At 39.8% G+C, this 18,537-nt stretch overlaps 1 protein-coding gene across 1 annotated transcript in view; it reads left to right on the forward strand.

Annotated features, from left to right (window-relative positions):
• Nucleotides 1-7: 7 nt before the first annotated feature.
• The window catches only part of IRAK3 (interleukin 1 receptor associated kinase 3), a 48,977-nt gene continuing 30,447 nt past the window's right edge, over nt 8-18,537 (forward strand). Inside the window, exons 1-2 of the mRNA XM_007447390.1 lie at nt 8-86; nt 15,987-16,169. Of these exons, the coding sequence (XP_007447452.1) occupies nt 11-86; nt 15,987-16,169 (259 nt within the window). The 5' untranslated portion in view covers nt 8-10. The remainder of the gene's footprint in view (nt 87-15,986; nt 16,170-18,537) is intronic.

The raw sequence follows: 18,537 nt of genomic DNA on the forward strand, positions 1-18,537 counted from the left end.
CCTGTTCGACATGCCGCCCGCGCTGCTGGGCGAGTTCTGCGCTGTGCTGGACAGCTGCGACGGCGCGCTCGGCTGGCGCGGCCTCGGTGAGTGTGGCCCGGGCGGCGGGGCCCGTGAGGGGCGGCGGGGCAGCGGCGCCCACGCTCCGTCCGACGTGCGGCCCGCAAGGTCCAGGACTGCGCGGCCTCCGGGGGTCCTTGCTGCGAACCCGCGCTTTCCTCGCTCGCACTGGGAGCGACTCCCCAGACCCACCCCCGAGCTCCCCCTTCGTCACTGAAACTTGTGGTAAGAGTTAAGTGACCGGAGCCTTGGGGAAACCAGCTCCCCCAGTGAAACCATCTAATGTTTCTCCACGATTCCTGCCTTGTTTGGTTCGGAATATTTTCAATAAGAAACGCCTGTGGGATGTCTTCCTGTCCTTTCAAAATGACCCCCAGAATATAATTTTCGTATGAAGACATGTTTATACCTTTAAAATATTTATCCTGTGGTGTTTTCAATGCACTTCCCTTAATTACACTTCAGGTGAAATGCTAAAGTAAAACATTATTTGTAATTAACGTGGCTCCCAGTTTGCTTAATTAAATACATCTTGCTTATTTACCCAGTCTGGTGGAATGAAGTTTTAGGCTAGAGAGTGGCTTTTTAATTTAGTCTAGCAAGTTGGCTCCAAGACTTCATTTTCTGCAGGCTTTGGAAAGTTGAGCAACGGCCTGTTGGAAGTGTTGAGTGTGATCAGAAATAATTCAGGCAAAAATCTGTAAGTACGTGCGTTCATGGTTAGATTTGATACCCCATGATGTCGCAATTAATGTTAGTTGAAAATAAACACAAATATGTCAAAGCAGCTTAGCCTTAATTCTCTGAAATAGCTATTATTCTTACCAAAAATAGCAGAAGACCAAGGAGGAAGAAAGTTTAATTTGTTGTTGATGAACAGTATGGTCACACTTTATGGAATGTGGCATTGGGTTTCTAGTTGTATAAAGATTGTTCATTATAGGCTCTGTAATTTTATATTGTAGCCCTTCAGTAAAAATCAGAAAACTCTGATTTCTGGAAACCATCGACATTTCTAGTATGCATTTGAGACATATCCCTCCCACACTAGATCTTTTTGAAATGGATGATGGCATGGCAGTTTTTGCACCCCATGGTTTCCTAGAGGTACTGAATTTGTAAGTGAAAAATGTTTTAGTCCAGTCCATGGTTAGTGAATGGACTGAGTAGATATCATAAATGTGTGAAGTAGGTTGGTGTAGACTGTGAAAATATAAGAACATGTGTCTCATCTGAAACAGTGAGTACTCAGCCCCAGGTCACTGCTCCTGTTCAGGAAGTTCAGCTCAGTGTTGCTGAATCTTTTTCTCTCCCACCCCCCTCCCTCCTTCCCTCCCTCCCTCCCCCCTTACTCAGCATTGAAATTCAGATATTCATTCGTTACCTGTGTTGTTTCATAAACCCTTCCAATGCCCCTGTCAGGCAGGCACTATTATCATCATCAGTGTTTGAACAGGTGAGAAAACTGTGGTGTACATTGGTTTAGTAACTGGCCCAAGTCAACAGCTGGGAAGTGCAAAGGGAGGACTTGAAGCACATTATACAGGAAGGATGAAGCATGTGAAGACTCTTTGGACTATATTCTAAATTTTTCTGTATATTTAAATCTGTTCTGGGACTTCCCTGGTGGTGCAGTGGATAAGAATCCGCCTGCCAATGCGGGGAACACGGGTTCAAGCCCTGGTCCAGGAAGATCCCACACGCCACGGAGCAACTAAGCCCGTGCGCCACAACTACTGAGCCTGCGCTCTAGAGCCCGAGAGCCACAACTACTGAGCCCATGTGCCACAACTACTGAAGCCCGCGCACCTAGAGCCCGTGCTCTGCAACAAGAGAAGCCACCGAAATGAGAAGCCCATGTACCACAACGAAGAGTAGCCCCCTCTCGCCGCAACAAGAGAAAGCCTGCGTGCAGCAATGAAGACCCAATGCAGCCAAAAAAATAAAATTAAATCTTAAAAAAAAAAACCTGTTCTAAACAATAAAGTCTATTTAAAATTAAAACAAAAAACACATAGACTCTGGAGTCTGTCTACATTTCCCTCTATGACTTCCTCAGGGTCACAAGTACTGCTGTGTTCTTTCAGCTGCATCTCACAGACTCCCTAAAGTACAGCCACTTCTGCCATGAAAGAACCATTCAGTGAACCATTTCAAACATGCAGCCCCATTTTCCTAGTAGTGGAAATAAATGAAGACCACCGAAATGAGAACAAGCAAAGGCTTGTCAGGAGTCAGCTCCCATGGCTTGCATTTGACTGAGATGCAAAGGCAAGCAGAGGATTGGAAAAGCTTTATAGCTGAAAAAGAAGTTTCAGGTATGCCCTGATTGGAGGCTGTTGGCATGGGGAAGATGTATGCAGGCCAACTAGGAGTGGGGAATTCTGTTTAATTCAGGGTACATATTTGGCTTTCTCCAGTTGGCCCTACATTTGAATTGGGGCAAAAATTAGGAAAGCTATCAGCTATTAATGAAGCCTTGGTCATTTTGGGCCAATTGCTATAAGAGTTATTGTTTGGCTTTCTGGACTAGTTGCTACAGATAGTAGTTTGACTTCCCAGACTGGTTACTCTAGATAGAACATTGGCTTCCTGGGCTGGTTGATGCATGTTGTGGGTTACAGTTCTGTTTGTATATCTATCTGGCCATTGTTCCTTTGTATATTTGTTCTCTTATAGGGGAAGAATCTAAACTGTTTACTCCTTTATACTCCAGCTATAATTCATTGTGTAGGGGGTTGTGCCCCTGCTGTCTGGACCAGAGCTCTAGAAGGAGACCTGGAACGGACCAGCTGCTTCATGAATTGTTGGCTCAGCAGAAAGGGAAGGCTGGCTCCATTCCGGGTGGTTGAGGGCAACTGCCTGTGGTTAAATAGGCTGAGTTTCTCCATTGGCACAGTGAAAGGAAAAAGCGGGGAAAGAGGTGCTGGGAGGGAAAACTTGACCTTAGAGGGCGGAAGGGGGAATATTGGAGGACTGAATCAAGAAGACAGTTTCTTTTATGCTCAGGACAGCTGAAAGCCTGAGGATACAGAGGGTCCAAAATTCGATATAGAAAGCAACTGTCAAAGTAATGGGCAAGAGAAGAGAAAAGCGGTAGAAAAGATTAACCAAACTAAGTGTTGGTTCTCAAGCTTATCATGATTCTTGATGATGGTGAATAACAAGCTATGTTTACAAAGGCAGTTCAGAGAAAGGCAGATCATATGGTGGCCTATATGGTATAATCAGTGTATACAGGATGAGGTAGACAGGATGTTAACCAACAGGAATCACCTGTGCAGTCTTTAAAAGCTACAAATGCCCAGGCCCCACCCCTGGAGCTGTTTATTCAGTAGGTCTGGGTCAAGGGTCCAGCATCTTTCTGTTTTTTTGCCAAGCCCCACGGTTGAATCTGATGCACAGCGTGGTTTGGGAGCCATTTGCTTAGGCCAAATTCTCTTCTTTCATAACATCTTATTGTAACAGTTACTTTACTGTAGTGACTGTACTTAATTCTATCCTTAAACACATTCTACATATTAATCATTAAATCACTTATATTTTATTGTTATTGAACATGGTATAATCACAAGGTAATGTATTCTCTGGTTGATGTTGATGATTTTATGGCTTTATAATGAAAGTAGGACCACTGTAGAAAATGCCATTGTCTTATACTACCTCAAAGACATAACATATATGCAGAGCCTCTGGTGACAACTGATTTCATTACATTACCTTGAACTACTGTTTAAATTGTTTGTAGCAGCTCACACTGTAAAACCTCTCAACACTTCAATGAGGGAGGAACCCTGCTTACAGATACTATGTAATAGGTTGTATTCAGTTTTCTTCCTCTCAAAAAGGGAAAGAAAATTATCATAGAAATTATTATTAATCACTTTAAAACAAATTAAATGTAAAATCACATTACATATGCATTTGAATATTTAGTAAAGATTTAAAACAATAATAATACTAATAATTGCCACCATCTTTTGAGTGCATACTATTTGCCAGACACTCTGTGCTAAGCACTTTACATGGATTATCTCATTATTTATCACAAAAACTCTGAGACAGGTACTCTTCCTATTTCCATTTTATAGATAGGAAAAACTGACTCTCAGAGAATTTAGGTAACCTACCTCAAATCAGTCTAGTATGTTGCAGACTAGGATTCTAACCAGATTGTCAGACTCGAGTCTATGTTGTTGTCTTTCTTTAGTTTTAAATAGACTTTATTGCTTAGAACAGTTTTAAATTGATAGAAAAATTTAGAAGATAGTAACAGTACAAAGAGTCCTTATATATTCTGTCCTTCCCATATACTCTGTACCCAGTTTCCCATTATTAACACTTTACATTAGTATGGTACATTTGTTACAATATTGATACATTATTATTAAATACAGTTCATACTTTATTCAGATTTCCTTCATTTTTACCTCAAGTCCCTTTTGTCTTCCAGGATCCCATCTAGGATATCACATTTCACACATTTCATTTAGTTATCATGTATCCTTTGGCTGCTTTTGACTGTGATAATTTCTCAGACTTTTCTAGTTTTTGATGACCTTTATAGTTTTGAGGAGTACTGGTCACTACTGATCAGTGCTGATCTACTGTTTTATAGAATGACCCTCAGTTGAGATTTGTCTGATCTTTTTCTCATGACTAGACTGAGGTTGTGGATTTGGGGAAGGCAGACCACAAAAGGTAGAGTGCCATTTTCGTTACATCCTATCAGGGGAACACACTGTTTACATGACTAATTGCTGTTGACGTTAACCATGGCTGGAGTAGTGTCTGTCAGGTTTCCACGCTGTAAAAGCAGTCTTCCTCCGCGCCCCCTCCCACACCTTTCCATATTATGCTCTTTGGAAGGAAGTCACTATGTGTGGCCCACACTTAAGGAATAGAGAGTTATGCCTCCCCTCCCTGAAAGTGGAGTAGAACCCATGTTCTTCTGACCACCATGTCATTTCTCACATCTTACAGTGTTCTATCTATAGATCAAACTTCTACTCTTCAGTTACCACCCCTTTTTCTGTTCTGCTTTATGGTAAAATTCCTCAAAAGGGCTGTTTACTCTCCATTTTCTCCATTCTCCCTTGAACCTGCTCCAATCAGGCCTTCACCCCCCACTGCACTGCACCATTGAAATTCCTCTTGTCCAGAGTCACTGTGGCTAAATCCAACAGTCAGTTCTCAGTCTTCATCTTATTTGACACAGCTGATCACTCCTTTCTCCTGAAAGCTTAACTTCCCTTCTAGAACATTACACTGTTTATTCTGTTCTTACAGGTTCCTCATTCTCTCTCTCATCTCAGAATGCCCCTGGGATTAGTCCATGGACCTCTTCTCTTCTGTTTATCTACCCACTATCTTGTCATTGCCATCTGTGTGCTAATAACTCCCAGATTTCTTGCCTGGGTCTCTCTCTTGAACATCAGCACCGTCTACCTAGTCCACCTATTGGCCTACTTGACAGACATCTCCAACTTAACAGTCCAGAAGTACTCCCCTCCCCCAGAGTTTTTCCCTATCTTAGTTAATGGCAACCTCATCCTTCATTTGTTCAGGCCAAAATTATTAGTCTTCTGCGACTTCTTGCTTTCTCTCACAAACCACATCCTGTGTCTCAGCAAATGCTGTTCACTCTGCCTTCAGGATCTATCTAATAATCTGACCACTTCTTATCACTGTCACCACAGCCATCCTTGTCCAAACCACCATCAGATTCCACCTGGTTAATTTCAGCAGTCTCCTAACTGGGCTCCTTGCTACTGCATCTGCCCGCCTCAAGTTTCTTTTCAACACAGCAGCCAGTGAGCCTGTTTAGCATATGAAGCATTTTATACCATTATCCTATTCAGAACCGTCCAGTAGCTTCCCATCTCACAGTAAACACCAAAGCCCTACATTGCTTTTCTCACTTCTTTCTTCTTTGTTCAACTCCAGATAAATTGGCCTCCGTGGACCTTCAAGGAATGTTTTTCCTGTAGGTAACCTTGAGGCTTACTTCTTCACATCCTTCCTGATTTTGATTAACTATTACACACCCTAGCTATGCTTTTAAAATTGATACCTCTGTGCTCCCTTATGCTCTTTTACTGCTTTATTTTCCTCTGTATCACTTATCATTCCTCATATACTTTATATATATACATACGTATATATTTCTTTGTTTATTGTCCATGTAGAAATAAGCTTCACGAGGGCAAGGATTTTTGTTTGCCTTGTTTTCTGCTTATTCCTCTAGGATCTAATATGGTACCTGGTACAGAGAAGGTATGCACTAAATATCTGTTGACTGAATGAATTAATGAATGAACAGATGTCTGTTAAACATTCTTTTTGGGCAGAATCTTAGACAAAGTATACTAGATACAGTGTCATGGCCCCTGCTTGTAAGGATTTTCCAATTTAACATAGGCAACAGAACAATAGAGATGCTATAAAGTTTAACAAGGGAAGGAACTACGGGAAAATAGTACTGATGATTACTTGAGTGTGGAATTGTACAGCTTCTGAGTTCCAGACTGAAACACTGGTGTTGAGGGTGGGCTGTTCTTCACTTGTCTCCCAGAAGTCCTGCTCTCTCAATCCCTGGGTCTGGAATTGAGAGAGCAGGACAGATGGAAAGATCCCTGAAAAATCACGCACAGGCCTTCCTGTTTATCAAATAGGAGTCCTACTCATGTAGGGGGTAAAAAGTACACATACGCTTAAGTATGGACAAGTATTATTTCTTGTAAAATGTATGACCTAGTGGGTGTTAATGCTGGTCTGTGAGAGGAGTTGAGCTAAATTATGCTTTTGAGTTTTGTTTTACTTTTTTAGGAATTAAAAATATCTTTTAAATCCTCAAGTTTTAGTTTTTTTTTTTTTAATTGCCTAACTTGTTTGCGTGCTTTGTGGGGGAAAAAAAAAGCCATCTTTTCCTCTTCCCATTTTGTTATCTCAAAACAAACTTTGCAAGAGCGCAGACAATTTCCTAGGGGTTTTGGCATGTGGTTATATGCAAATACAAAGATTCCAAATAGGGTATGTTGCGTTATTCTAAAAAACCCCTTCAGAGACATATTTACATGTGGAGAGTGATTTCTACAGCTGAATTCCCCAGCGTTAGCACTCCTAGATAGTCCTGCCCTCTCAAAACAGAGCCCTGAGAACCTTTGAGCATTGAATGATTATTAAGCTGTCACTATTTTCAGATCAATTTATCTCTGGACTTCTCAGGTCAACTTTTTTGGCTTATATTATGCCAAGATGTCTTTCAAACAAAAAATTCGCCTTCCAAAAAATAATTTTAAACTGTGTTTAAGTACAGCATTTTTTTTCCTGATTTATCTTTTCATGTAGAAGGCTCTTCACTTTTACAACACAACAGTCATCGGGAAGTTCACTCTTTATTTAGGACTATTAATAAATAAAGTTCTACATTCCGGAAGGAACAAGTAAGGAAGGAGTAGAGAAAACTTTGCATGTTGAAGAATATAACAGGAATTAAGAGTTTGCATTCCTGTCGCATCATTTTGAAGCTGTTGTTTTACAGAATTTGATCTAAATGAATTATACATTTTATGGATGCTAAGAATACTCTTTGAGTGGTGTTTCTATTCCCAATGCATCATCATTGGAGAAAAGCTATTAAGATTGTACTGTGAATCACGTTAGGGAAGGAGAAAACATTTCATTTCCAGTCCTGGAAGCAACCCATGCTTTCAGGATCCATTTTCACTGAGCTGGGTCAGTTTTAGCACTGTCAACTATGTACTCTTGGAAAAACGCCTTTGTCTAATCTAGCTTTCCTTAGACTTAGTGCAAACTCAGAAACCTTTGCCGCCCAGGTCAGTGTTAGGGAACTGTAAAAACCTCAGCTCATTTGGCATCTGTTCATTCACCCTCCAGCTAAATCTTAGAGATGTGCTCAAGGGAATCATGGCCTGTTGCACTTTTTTTTTTTTTTTAATATACGTAGTGGATTTATTTTTATTTTTTTATTTTTTACATCTTTATTGGAGTATAATTGCTTTACAATGGTGTGTTAGTTTCTGCTTTATAACAAAGTGAATCAGTTATACATATACATATGTTCCCATAGCTCTTCCCTCTTGCGTCTCCCTCTCTCCCACCCTCCCTATCCCACCCCTCCAGGCGGTCACAAAGCACCGAGCTGATCTCCCTGTGCTATGCGGCTGCTTCCCACTAGCTATCTACCTTATGTTTGGTAGTGTATATATATCCATGCCTCTCTCTCGCCTTGTCACAGCTTACCCTTCCCCCTCCCCATATCCTCAAGTCCATTCTCTAGTAGGTCTGTGTCTTTATTCCTGTCTCACCCCTAGGTTCTTCATGACATTTTTTTTCCTTAAATTCCATATATATGTGTTAGCATATGGTATTTGTCTTTCTCTTTCTGACTTACTTCACTCTGTATGACAGACTCTAGGTCTATCCACCCCATTACAAATAGCTCAATCTCGTTTCTTTTTATGGCTGAATAATATTCCATTGTATATATGTGCCACATCTTCTTTATCCATTCATCCGATGATGGACACTTAGGTTGTTTCCATCTCCGGGCTATTGTAAATAGAGCTGCAATGAACATTTTGGTACATGACTCTTTTTGAATTATGGTTTTCTCAGGGTATATGCCCAGTAGTGGGATTGCTGGGTCGTATGGTAGTTCTATTTGTAGTTTTTTAAGGAACCTCCATACTGTTCTCCATAGTGGCTGTACCAATTCACATTCCCACCATATCTCATTGTAGTTTTGATTTGCATTTCTCTAATGATTAATGATGTTGAGCATTCTTTCATGTGTTTGTTGGCAGTCTGTATATCTTCTTTGGAGAAATGTCTATTTAGGTCTTCTGCCCATTTTTGGATTGGGTTGTTTATTTTTTTGTTATTGAGCTGCATGAGCTGCCTGTAAATTTTAGAGATTAATCCTTTGTCAGTTGATTCATTTGCAAATATTTTCTCCCATTCTGAGGGCTGTCTTTTGGTCTTGTTTATGGTTTCCTTTGCTGTGCAAAAGCTTTGAAGTTTCATTAGGTCCCATTTGTTTATTTTTGTTTTTATCTCCATTACTCTAGGAGATGGGTCAAGAAGGATCTTGCTGTGATTTATGTCATAGAGTGTTCTGCCTATGTTTTCCTCTAAGAGTTTGATAGTTTCTGGCCTTACATTTAGGTCTTTAATCCATTTTGAGCTTATTTTTGTGTATGGTGTTAGGGAGTGATCTAATCTCATACTTTTACATGTACCTGTCCAGTTTTCCCAGCACCACTTATTGAAGAGGCTGTCCTTTCTCCACTGTATATTCCTGCCACCTTTATCAAAGATAAGGTGACCATATGTGCGTGGGTTTATCTCTGGGCTTTCTATCCTATTCCATTGATCTATCTTTCTGTTTTTGTGCCAGTACCATACTGTCTTGATTACTGTAGCTTTGTAGTATAGTCTGAAGTCAGGCAGCCTGATTCCTCCAGCTCCGTTTTTTGTTCTCAAGATTGCTTTGGCTATTCGGGGTCTTTTGTGTTTCCATACAAATTGTGAAATTTTTTGTTCTAGTTCTGTGAAAAATGCCAGTGGCAGTTTGATGGGGATTGCACTGAGTCTGTACATTGCTTTGGGTAGTAGAGTCATTTTCACAATGTTGATTCTTCCAATTCAAGAACATGGTATATCTCTCCATCTATTTGTATCATCTTTAATTTCTTTCATCAGTGTCTTATAATTTTCTGCATACAGGTCTTTTGTCTCCTTAGGTAGGTTTATTCCTAGATATTTTATTCTTTTTGTTGCAGTGGTAAATGGGAGTGTTTTCTTGATTTCACTTTCAGATTTTTCATCATTAGTGTATAGAAATGCCAGAGATTTCTGTGCATTAATTTTGTATCCTGCTACTTTACCGAATTCATTGGTTAGCTCTAGTAGTTTTCTGGTGGCATCTTTAGGATTCTCTATGTATAGTATCATGTCATCTGCAAACAGTGACAGCTTTACTTCTTCTTTTCCTATTTGGATTCCTTTTATTTCCTTTTCTTCTCTGATGCTGTGGCTAAAACTTCCAAAACTGTTGAATAAGAGTGGTGAGAGTGGGCAACCTTGTCTTGTTCCTGATCTTAGTGGAAATGCTTTCAGTTTTTCACCATTGAGGACGATGTTGTCTGTGGGTTTGTCATATATGGCCTTTATTATGTTGAGGAAAGCTCCCTCTATGCCTACTTTCTGCAGGGTTTTTATCATAAATGGGTGTTGGGTTTTGTCGATAGCTTTCTCTGCATCTATTGAGATGATCATATGGTTTTTCTACTTCAGTTTGTTAATATGGTGTATCACGTTGATTGATTTGCGTATATTGAAGAATCCTTGCATTCCTGGAATAAACCCCACTTGGTCATGGTGTATGATCCGTTTAATGTGCTGTTGGATTCTGTTTGCTAGTATTTTGTTGAGGCTGTTGCACTTTTAAAAAGGAAATTCAGAAATTAATAAAAAGAAAAATGGGGAATAGAATTATGTGGGAAAGCTGACATCCCCTGGAACTTGAAAGGTTAACTCCAGATTTCCTTAATAGTTATAAACTGTTCCTTTCCTACTATGAGAATTGTGAGCCATGAAATGTTTATACCTTTTTATGTGCAAATACTATATATGAGACTCCTGCTGCTATTGCCACCAGATGGATCTTCCAAAAACTAAAGCTTCCATCTTTGCATCACCTCCTCAGAAATCTTAGATTGGCCCCATTTACTTTCAGGGAAAAATTTTAAGTTACACTGACACTCAGGTCTGCCATTCAGCAGATACGTATGGAACGTCTGCTATGTGCTAAGCACATTCCTATGCAGGTAACACGGAGACTTCATGGACCTTGTTCACCTTTTCTTTAAGTTGTACCCTCTGCTCTAAGCGTAGTGGTCTCCTCTTTGCCCCCTCATGCCCTTTTCTTCATTTCTGGAACAACTCTCCATCTGACAGGCTCTTCCCTCTTCCTTCATCTGACTGAAACCTTGCCCCAGGCCGCTGCTGTTGCAGAGTCAGCTGATGTCCCACCACCTCATGCTCCTTCCCGGGCTGTGGTAGCCCACACGGACATCTTCTTTCTTCACCCCTGTTAAATTATGTGCATGTCTTATCTCACAGAGTCAAAGTGGAAAGGGAACTGTTTTAATAAGGAAAAAAAAAAATCCTGCTGTGTGTTACATAAATTGTTAATTTATATGGTACATTATGCCTCTGTAAATGTTAGCCAGTTGATTTACTAACAAAGTAGAAATCCAAATTTTCCCTTTGCTGAAATTTGATATTTAACATTCCCTTATTGGAACGTTCATTTGGAGACTGGGAAGTGTTTTAAAGACTGGAGGTGTTTTAAAGTCAGTGCTTATGTAATCAGCAGGCCAGCGAAGGGCAACTAAATTTAGTGTCTGTTTTAGGAGGGACTGTTTGTCGAAGAACGTTAACTGATGAGAAGTTTGAGATTGCTCAGTGAGGCTGTGACTTGTCTGGAGCTGTACTATAGGTTGGTGACAGATCCACCACTAAACCCACGTGTTCCTGCATATATTCAGGGGGCCACGGTGATGTCTGGACTGGTGACTTTTCTCATTAGAAAAGTCTATGGGGCTCAGAGTCCATTCTTTTGTCTTGTTTTCTAATCGTAACTCGAGTGATTTTTTTCCTCCCCCGGTTAGTATACCCTATCCAGTTATTCCTTAAGAATTGGCCTCTCTTTAGAAATACTCATAAACTTGGCTCAGGCTCCAGAAACCACCCCTCTAGGAAGCCTTCCATGATGCCCCATCTTTAGTTAGGGACCCTTCTTCGTGCTCCACTCACACGTGCTATGTGCAGTTACTGCACTGTTGCACACAGTAGATGCTCAACAAACGTTTGAATTACACTGATATACAGTATTTCCTCCAAGAGCTTTTAGAAAGAGTTAAAGTGTTCATAAAAATGTGCCTCAACCACATAGGCAGATGACATCATCCAAAAATACTTTAAAATAGAGTTAGCGTGTCTTGCCAACTATTTTTGCTTTGAAGGTTCCCTTCTATTTTTTTTTTTTTTAGTGCTACTCTATCTAAATTGGCATTTGGAAAGTCCTTGCCTCTTCATGAGACATCATCTCTACAAAGAGATGTAAAAGGAAGATATTCTTGCCAGAACTTAAAATATGGATGAAGGACAAAAACATTCCAACTTAATAATATCACATATTTTGTAGTAACTGTTTCCCCCCTACAGCCTAAGCAGGCATTCAGGTTGAATGTTTCAACTTTATCTTCCTTTGTTTGACATGTACTTACCAGAGCAGCCACTTCCTTTCACTCTTTTCGGGTATAAGATGTGACTGAAATAACGAAACACTCTGACTTCCCTGGTGGCGCAGTGGTTAAGAATCCATCTGCCAATGAAGGGGACATGGGTTCAAGCCCTGGTCCAGGAAGATCCCACGTGCCATGGAGCAACTAAGCCCGTGTGCCACGACTACTGAGCCTGCACTCTAGAGCCCGTGAGCCACAACTACTGAGCCCGCTGTCACAGCCGCTGAAGCCTGCGCTCTAGAGCCTGTGCTCCCTAACAAGAGAAGCTACCGCACTAAGAATCCCGTGCACTGCAACGAAGAGTAGACCCCGCTCGGTGCAGCTAGAGAAAGCCCATGCGCAGCAATGAAGACCCAACACAGCCAAAAATAAATAAATAAATAAATTTAAAAAATAAAACATTCAAGATAAAAAACTTTGTATGTATCAGGTTAGACTAAGTTATACTGCAGTAAAAAACAAAACGAAAAAAAAATAAAAACCCACCACCTAAATCTCAGTGGTTAGCATAACCGAAGCTTACTTTTGGCTCATGGAAAGAGCACTGAGACTCCAGGGCAGCTGATCTCCATGTGGTGGTCCAGCATCTTGGGGAACCCCCGTCTTGACATGTGCTTCTGCCATTGCTGTGACAGGGATGGGAGCCTGGTAATTGCACACTGGCTCTTCAGCGTTTCTGGCTGGAAGAGACACATAGGCGTAACCAACCTAGAGCAAGAAAATATCATCCTCTCTGATGGGGTGGAGGACTAGAAATATTGGTGGACACTAACAATGTCTACCAAGTCCATTTTTTTGCTCCGAAATAGGGGCAATAAGGGTATCATATTGTGATCTCTTTCAGCTGTTAGGATTTACTTACAGTCTCAGCAGGAACATAAAACTGAAGGAAATTGAATAGTCCAGCAAACCCTTGTAGGACTGAAAATATGGGGGCAAGGGCTGCCACATTAAACAGAAGACATTGCCTTTCTGATGTCTTCGTTCGAAGACTGTAACTGGTGTAGTAGTTCCTTAAGAAATTTTTAAAACCTGTGGAATCTGAAACAGACTGAACAAAAGATAGTTCCCTAGGGCTTATTGCTCTTCTCAGAGCTGAGAACCTGTTCGTCTTATAAAAGGACATCAGCCTTTGGAGAACATCATTGTTGGAAAAGTGAGCCCTTCCATGAGGTTACCTTGATTCCTCTTGGAGGTCAGCTTCCATATTTGTGTGTGGTAGAGGGAGAGGGGCCGATTCCCACAACCAGTGACAGTGATGTGTTGCAGGTCCCCACAACCACTCTCAGGTGACAGTTGGATTTTATCTATAGATCTGTATCTGGCTGCCTGAATTTTTAAGACTCTGGAGGATAAAGGTATGAGGGGATGCTGCCATCACCATCACCAGCCCTAAAACACATTGCTAATTTCAGTACTCAGGATGGCTGGCCTAATCCAGGAGTACTGTCCCAGGGACAAGAAAGCTATTCTTTCCATCTGTCATTTGCTTGCTTTCTTCCTCCTTTGCCTTAAAATACACTTTAAAATTTGGGAGTTATGCAGAAAGGCCATGTAATATTTTACCTGAAGAATCCTATTATCTCAGGGTGCCATAAAAAGTCATATACTAAATCAACTATACTCCAATAAAAATTGTTTAAAAAGTCATATACTTTCAGTACAGCTTTAAGGTATTTATACAGGACCCTAAATAAATCATATACACTCTTTTCAAGTAATTAAAATCCTGTTATCCTAGTAGAACATTTCCCTGACCCTACCCAGATAATAACTTTTAATTGCTCAAAAATGTTCAGCAAAGACAGTCTAGAACAACAAAAATTTTTTTTAACATCCTTATTGTAGTATAATTGCTTTACAATGGTGTGTTAGTTTCTGCTTTATAACAAAGTGAATCAGTTATACATATACATATGTCCCCATATCTCTTCCCTCTTGCGTCTCCCTCCCTCCCACCCTTCCTATCCCACCCCTCTAGGTGGTCACAAAGCACCGAGCTGATCTCCCTGTGCTATGCGGCTGCTTCCCACTAGCTATCTATTTTACGTAGAACAAAAATTTTAAACAGCGTTTCATGAAAGCTTCAACAAATGAACCTAACTATATTATCAATGAGTAACCACACTGAAGAGAATGAGAGAGAAAAGAACTAACCTAAGTAACCTTGGAAAACAGGCTCTTCCCAGAATACCCTTAGCCTGAGGACAAAAACAAGTGTGCACAAATGCTGTAATTTGATTAGTTAATGTGTTCCTCACAGGGCTATGGGTTAGCCATTCTGAAAGTACTTTATGTACGTAGTAGAACTGAACAAACAAGCAAATATATTGTGGATAATGAGAGCAAAGTTTCTCACTGTGTGAGAATGAAGTTATATAAGTGAGAAAGGTCTAAAATGTGCCATATGGTATTGACTTGGATCAGAGGTATCCGTTAAAAATCATGGTTTTTAATGTGTGTACAGACAGAAATACAGATGCATGGGTGAGAGCACATACATATATTTCCCACCTCTGTCTGCTTGAAGGACCTGGCAGCAGTGAGCACATATAGCATCTAAGTTCTTGCTTTTTAAACACCATTATCCAATAAAAGGAATCAGGACTCCTTGGAAAAGTAATTATATCAAGGGCTGGGGCAGGGGGAATACAAAATGAGCCTAGAGCATCTTGTAAAGCCAGAACAATAAGAAAGTGTTCCCAAAATGATAGGGCTTGTCAAAAGAATATAGGAGCAGCCTGAATGGACAAAGCTGGAGCAATTTTAGCAACAAAATAAATAATGATAAAATCCAAATAATTGGATTTTAACCTGTAGAGTAAAATAAATATCCATGAGTCCACACTGATATAAATAAATTAATTACCTAAATAAATGGAGAAGAAGAGATAATACTTTCTTACAGAAGAATTGCAGTTAATGAACATAGAAGGAAAAAGGGAAAATTGAAAAATACCATTAAGCAAACCCCACGGTAATAATTATGATAAACAAGAACCATAGATAGATGCAGATATTGTTAGGCAAAATCTGAGAAGCAGGATGCTTCCGTAGTCTCAGAGTATCTCTCCCAACATAGTTATTAGTTAAAAATAATTAATAATAATTTTATAGTGGAGAAACCTGCAGACATCACCTTAACCAAGGGATCAAGGTTAACATCACCAGTGATAAGACATGGACATCATGAACCTCTTGATATTATGCGAGAAGGATACAACAGCATTTCACTGTCCTTAAGGATAAGGAAAAACTGAGGAACATCAGATTAGTGGAGATTAAGGAGAAGGAACAAGTAATTGCAATGTGAGAAACTGGATAGGCTCTTAGAACAGAAAAAAGACATCAGTAGAAAAACAGGTGAAATTAGAATAAGGTCTTCAGTTTAGTAATCTCTAGGTCTGATCTTTGTACCATGGTTACGTAAGATGTTAACATTAGGGGAAGTTGGGTAAGAAATACATGCTAAAATTAGTTCAAAATAAAAATATAAATAAAATGCAACAGAACATATAAGGTACACCAAAAAAACAGGGATTCCAATAAAAGTAAACTATTCTTTGGTTCTTCCTATTACAATTTCCACAGCGGAGCGACTTTCAAGCAGCTGGCTGGATGTTCGTCACATTGAAAGATATGTAGACCAGGGTAAAAGTGGAACAAGAGAATTACTTTGGTCCTGGGCACAGAAAAACAAGACTATTGGTGACCTTTTACAGATTCTCCAGGAGATGGGGCATCATCGAGCTATCCATTTAATTGCAACTTATGGTAAGCATTGATTCTAACGATATGGCTCTTACTCAATTTTATATGAATTGTAACTTGTAAATATTGTATTTTATCTAAGACATTGACTGGTCATGCTGTATGTCAGTGATTCCTCACCTGTGACTTTTATCTGAAGCGGGGTTTGCAGCTTCACATTTTTGTGTCTGACACTTTTTCTTATTGCCTAACTTATACAACACATTCCCTTCTACCACTTTATAGTTTGGTTTTTAAAAAATATTTATTTACAAGCTACACTTCTTAAAATGTTTCATTCTCACTTAGTTAAGAGAATCAGCTCTCTGTCCAAAACTCTGATCTCTGAGTCATAAACATGACCAGAACCACAATATGAGTAAAATACAAATAATGCTATAATTTGTTTTACCATATGATTAGAAGTTAAAAATAATTGGGTTCCCCCCTGTATTTTAGTGCAGATGATACCTCCAAAATAACCCTGGGATTTCTCTATTGTCTTCACTGCTGTTTTTATGCCATGGCTTTCTAACTTCTAACCTGTTTACTGTCCGTTTCACAGTGGCTTGATTCTTCCCTCTCTTTGTCTTCTCTTTCTGATGCTGTGTTATGCATCACATTTATAGTAACCTGATAAATAAAGCTCATGAAGTTTTCTCTGTTCATTCTTTGTCAATAAAATAATCTCCCAATGTCACCTGTTCTGTTTATTCCACTTTAGATTCATTGACTTCAACAAGAATGATCTTGAGTGATCTTGGGTCTTATGTTATAGATTCAGGGCTCTTAGGTTGGAAACTCCTTTAAATCAGCAGGCTTATTCTTTGGCTTTTTCATCCAGGCATATTTTTAGTTCTGTGTATTTGCACACATGCTCTTTGATAATGTATTTTGTCCACTCAAGCCACTGCCTCATCACCTAAAGAAGCTTTGCACACACAAGAAGAAATCCCAAGAGGTTTGTACCAGAAAACTGTAGCTTCAGAATGACTTTTATTTTATAGGTTTTTCACATTAATAAGGTATTAGACAGTTCCCAATAGGCTTCCACCATGATATTATCTGTATAACTTGGCTAATCCCTTTTTTCTGTTGCACACTATTTCTTCACTTAGGGTTTTTTTTTTCCTTAATGTTTGTTTATTTATTTATTTTGGCCACTCCAGGTCTTAGTTGCAGCACGTGAGTTCTTCACTGCAGCATGTGGCTCTTTAGTTGTGGCATGTGGACTTCTTAGTTGCAGCATTCGGACTCTTAGTTGTGGCATGCGAACTCTTACTTGCGGCATGTGAGCTCATAGTTGCAGCATGTATGCAGGATCTAGTTCCCCAACCAGGGATCGAACCCTGGCCCCCTGCATTGGGAGTGCAGAGTCTTACCCACTGGACCACCAGGGAAGTCCCTTCACTTAGTTTTATACAGCAGAATGCTTCACTCTGAAGCTGACTGATCAGGTAAAATGCAGTGAGTCTGGGAGCTGTAAATATAATGCCTTTTCATTATCTGAACCTTTTCCAGCCACTGAAACCACCCATGTGACTTGTTGTTCACAGTATAAACTCACACCAATTTGATAGGACACGGGTATATTTTATACTTCAGTGTTCTGGAACAGATTTCAGGGTGTCTTTTCACACTCTTTGTTGTTTATTTGTGCAGCGGGGAATTATATGGACAAAAATTCCACATCCTTGGTTGACTCCTAGTCTGTTGCACATGGAAAATTAATTTATTTTTTACAATGTGGGATTAGTTGATTTGTGGAAAGGCAATTAATTACTGCCCTAATACCAGGAGATAGATACATCTGAGATGAAAAGGAGGTTAGTGCTTTGTTCTGAATCCTTTGCTGAGGAAAATAGCATTATTTATTTGCAGTTTATTGAATTAGTGCTTTGAATTATGATCTTAAAAACATTGTATAGCTTGTTGAAAGCAGCCACATGATGATTCATTGGAAACATTAAAATGTAACCTGCTGCACAGGTGTTTCCTATGACAGCAGCTCAGTGATGTCAGGAGTTGGAGCTCCTAATTGAAATGCATGAAGATTTAGTCTTTCTTTGTTGCTACCATGAACAGAGTTATCACAACTAAATAATCTGTTTTCGCCTAGCTTTCCTTAAAATTGTTCCATTTGGTGGGATGGTTTCACCTTAATCACCTTAGTCAAGCCATTTTGAATCTCCTGTTTTATATGACAGTGAATTATTGTCTCTTTTTATGTGCAGCAAAAGGACAATGGCTTTTAGTGCCTTTGCAGCCCCCAAACTTCAAATTTTGTTCTACACAACAGTACCTTATTCAGGATGTTCGCTATTTCTTGCCTAATTGCCCTTGCTGGAACCTCTAGTGTAATGTTGAATAGAAGTGCCAAGACCAACACATT

The sequence above is a fragment of the Lipotes vexillifer genome, unplaced genomic scaffold (genome assembly GCF_000442215.2).
Source record: "Lipotes vexillifer unplaced genomic scaffold, Lipotes_vexillifer_v1.1 scaffold170, whole genome shotgun sequence".
NCBI classification, from domain to species: domain Eukaryota; kingdom Metazoa; phylum Chordata; class Mammalia; order Artiodactyla; family Lipotidae; genus Lipotes; species Lipotes vexillifer.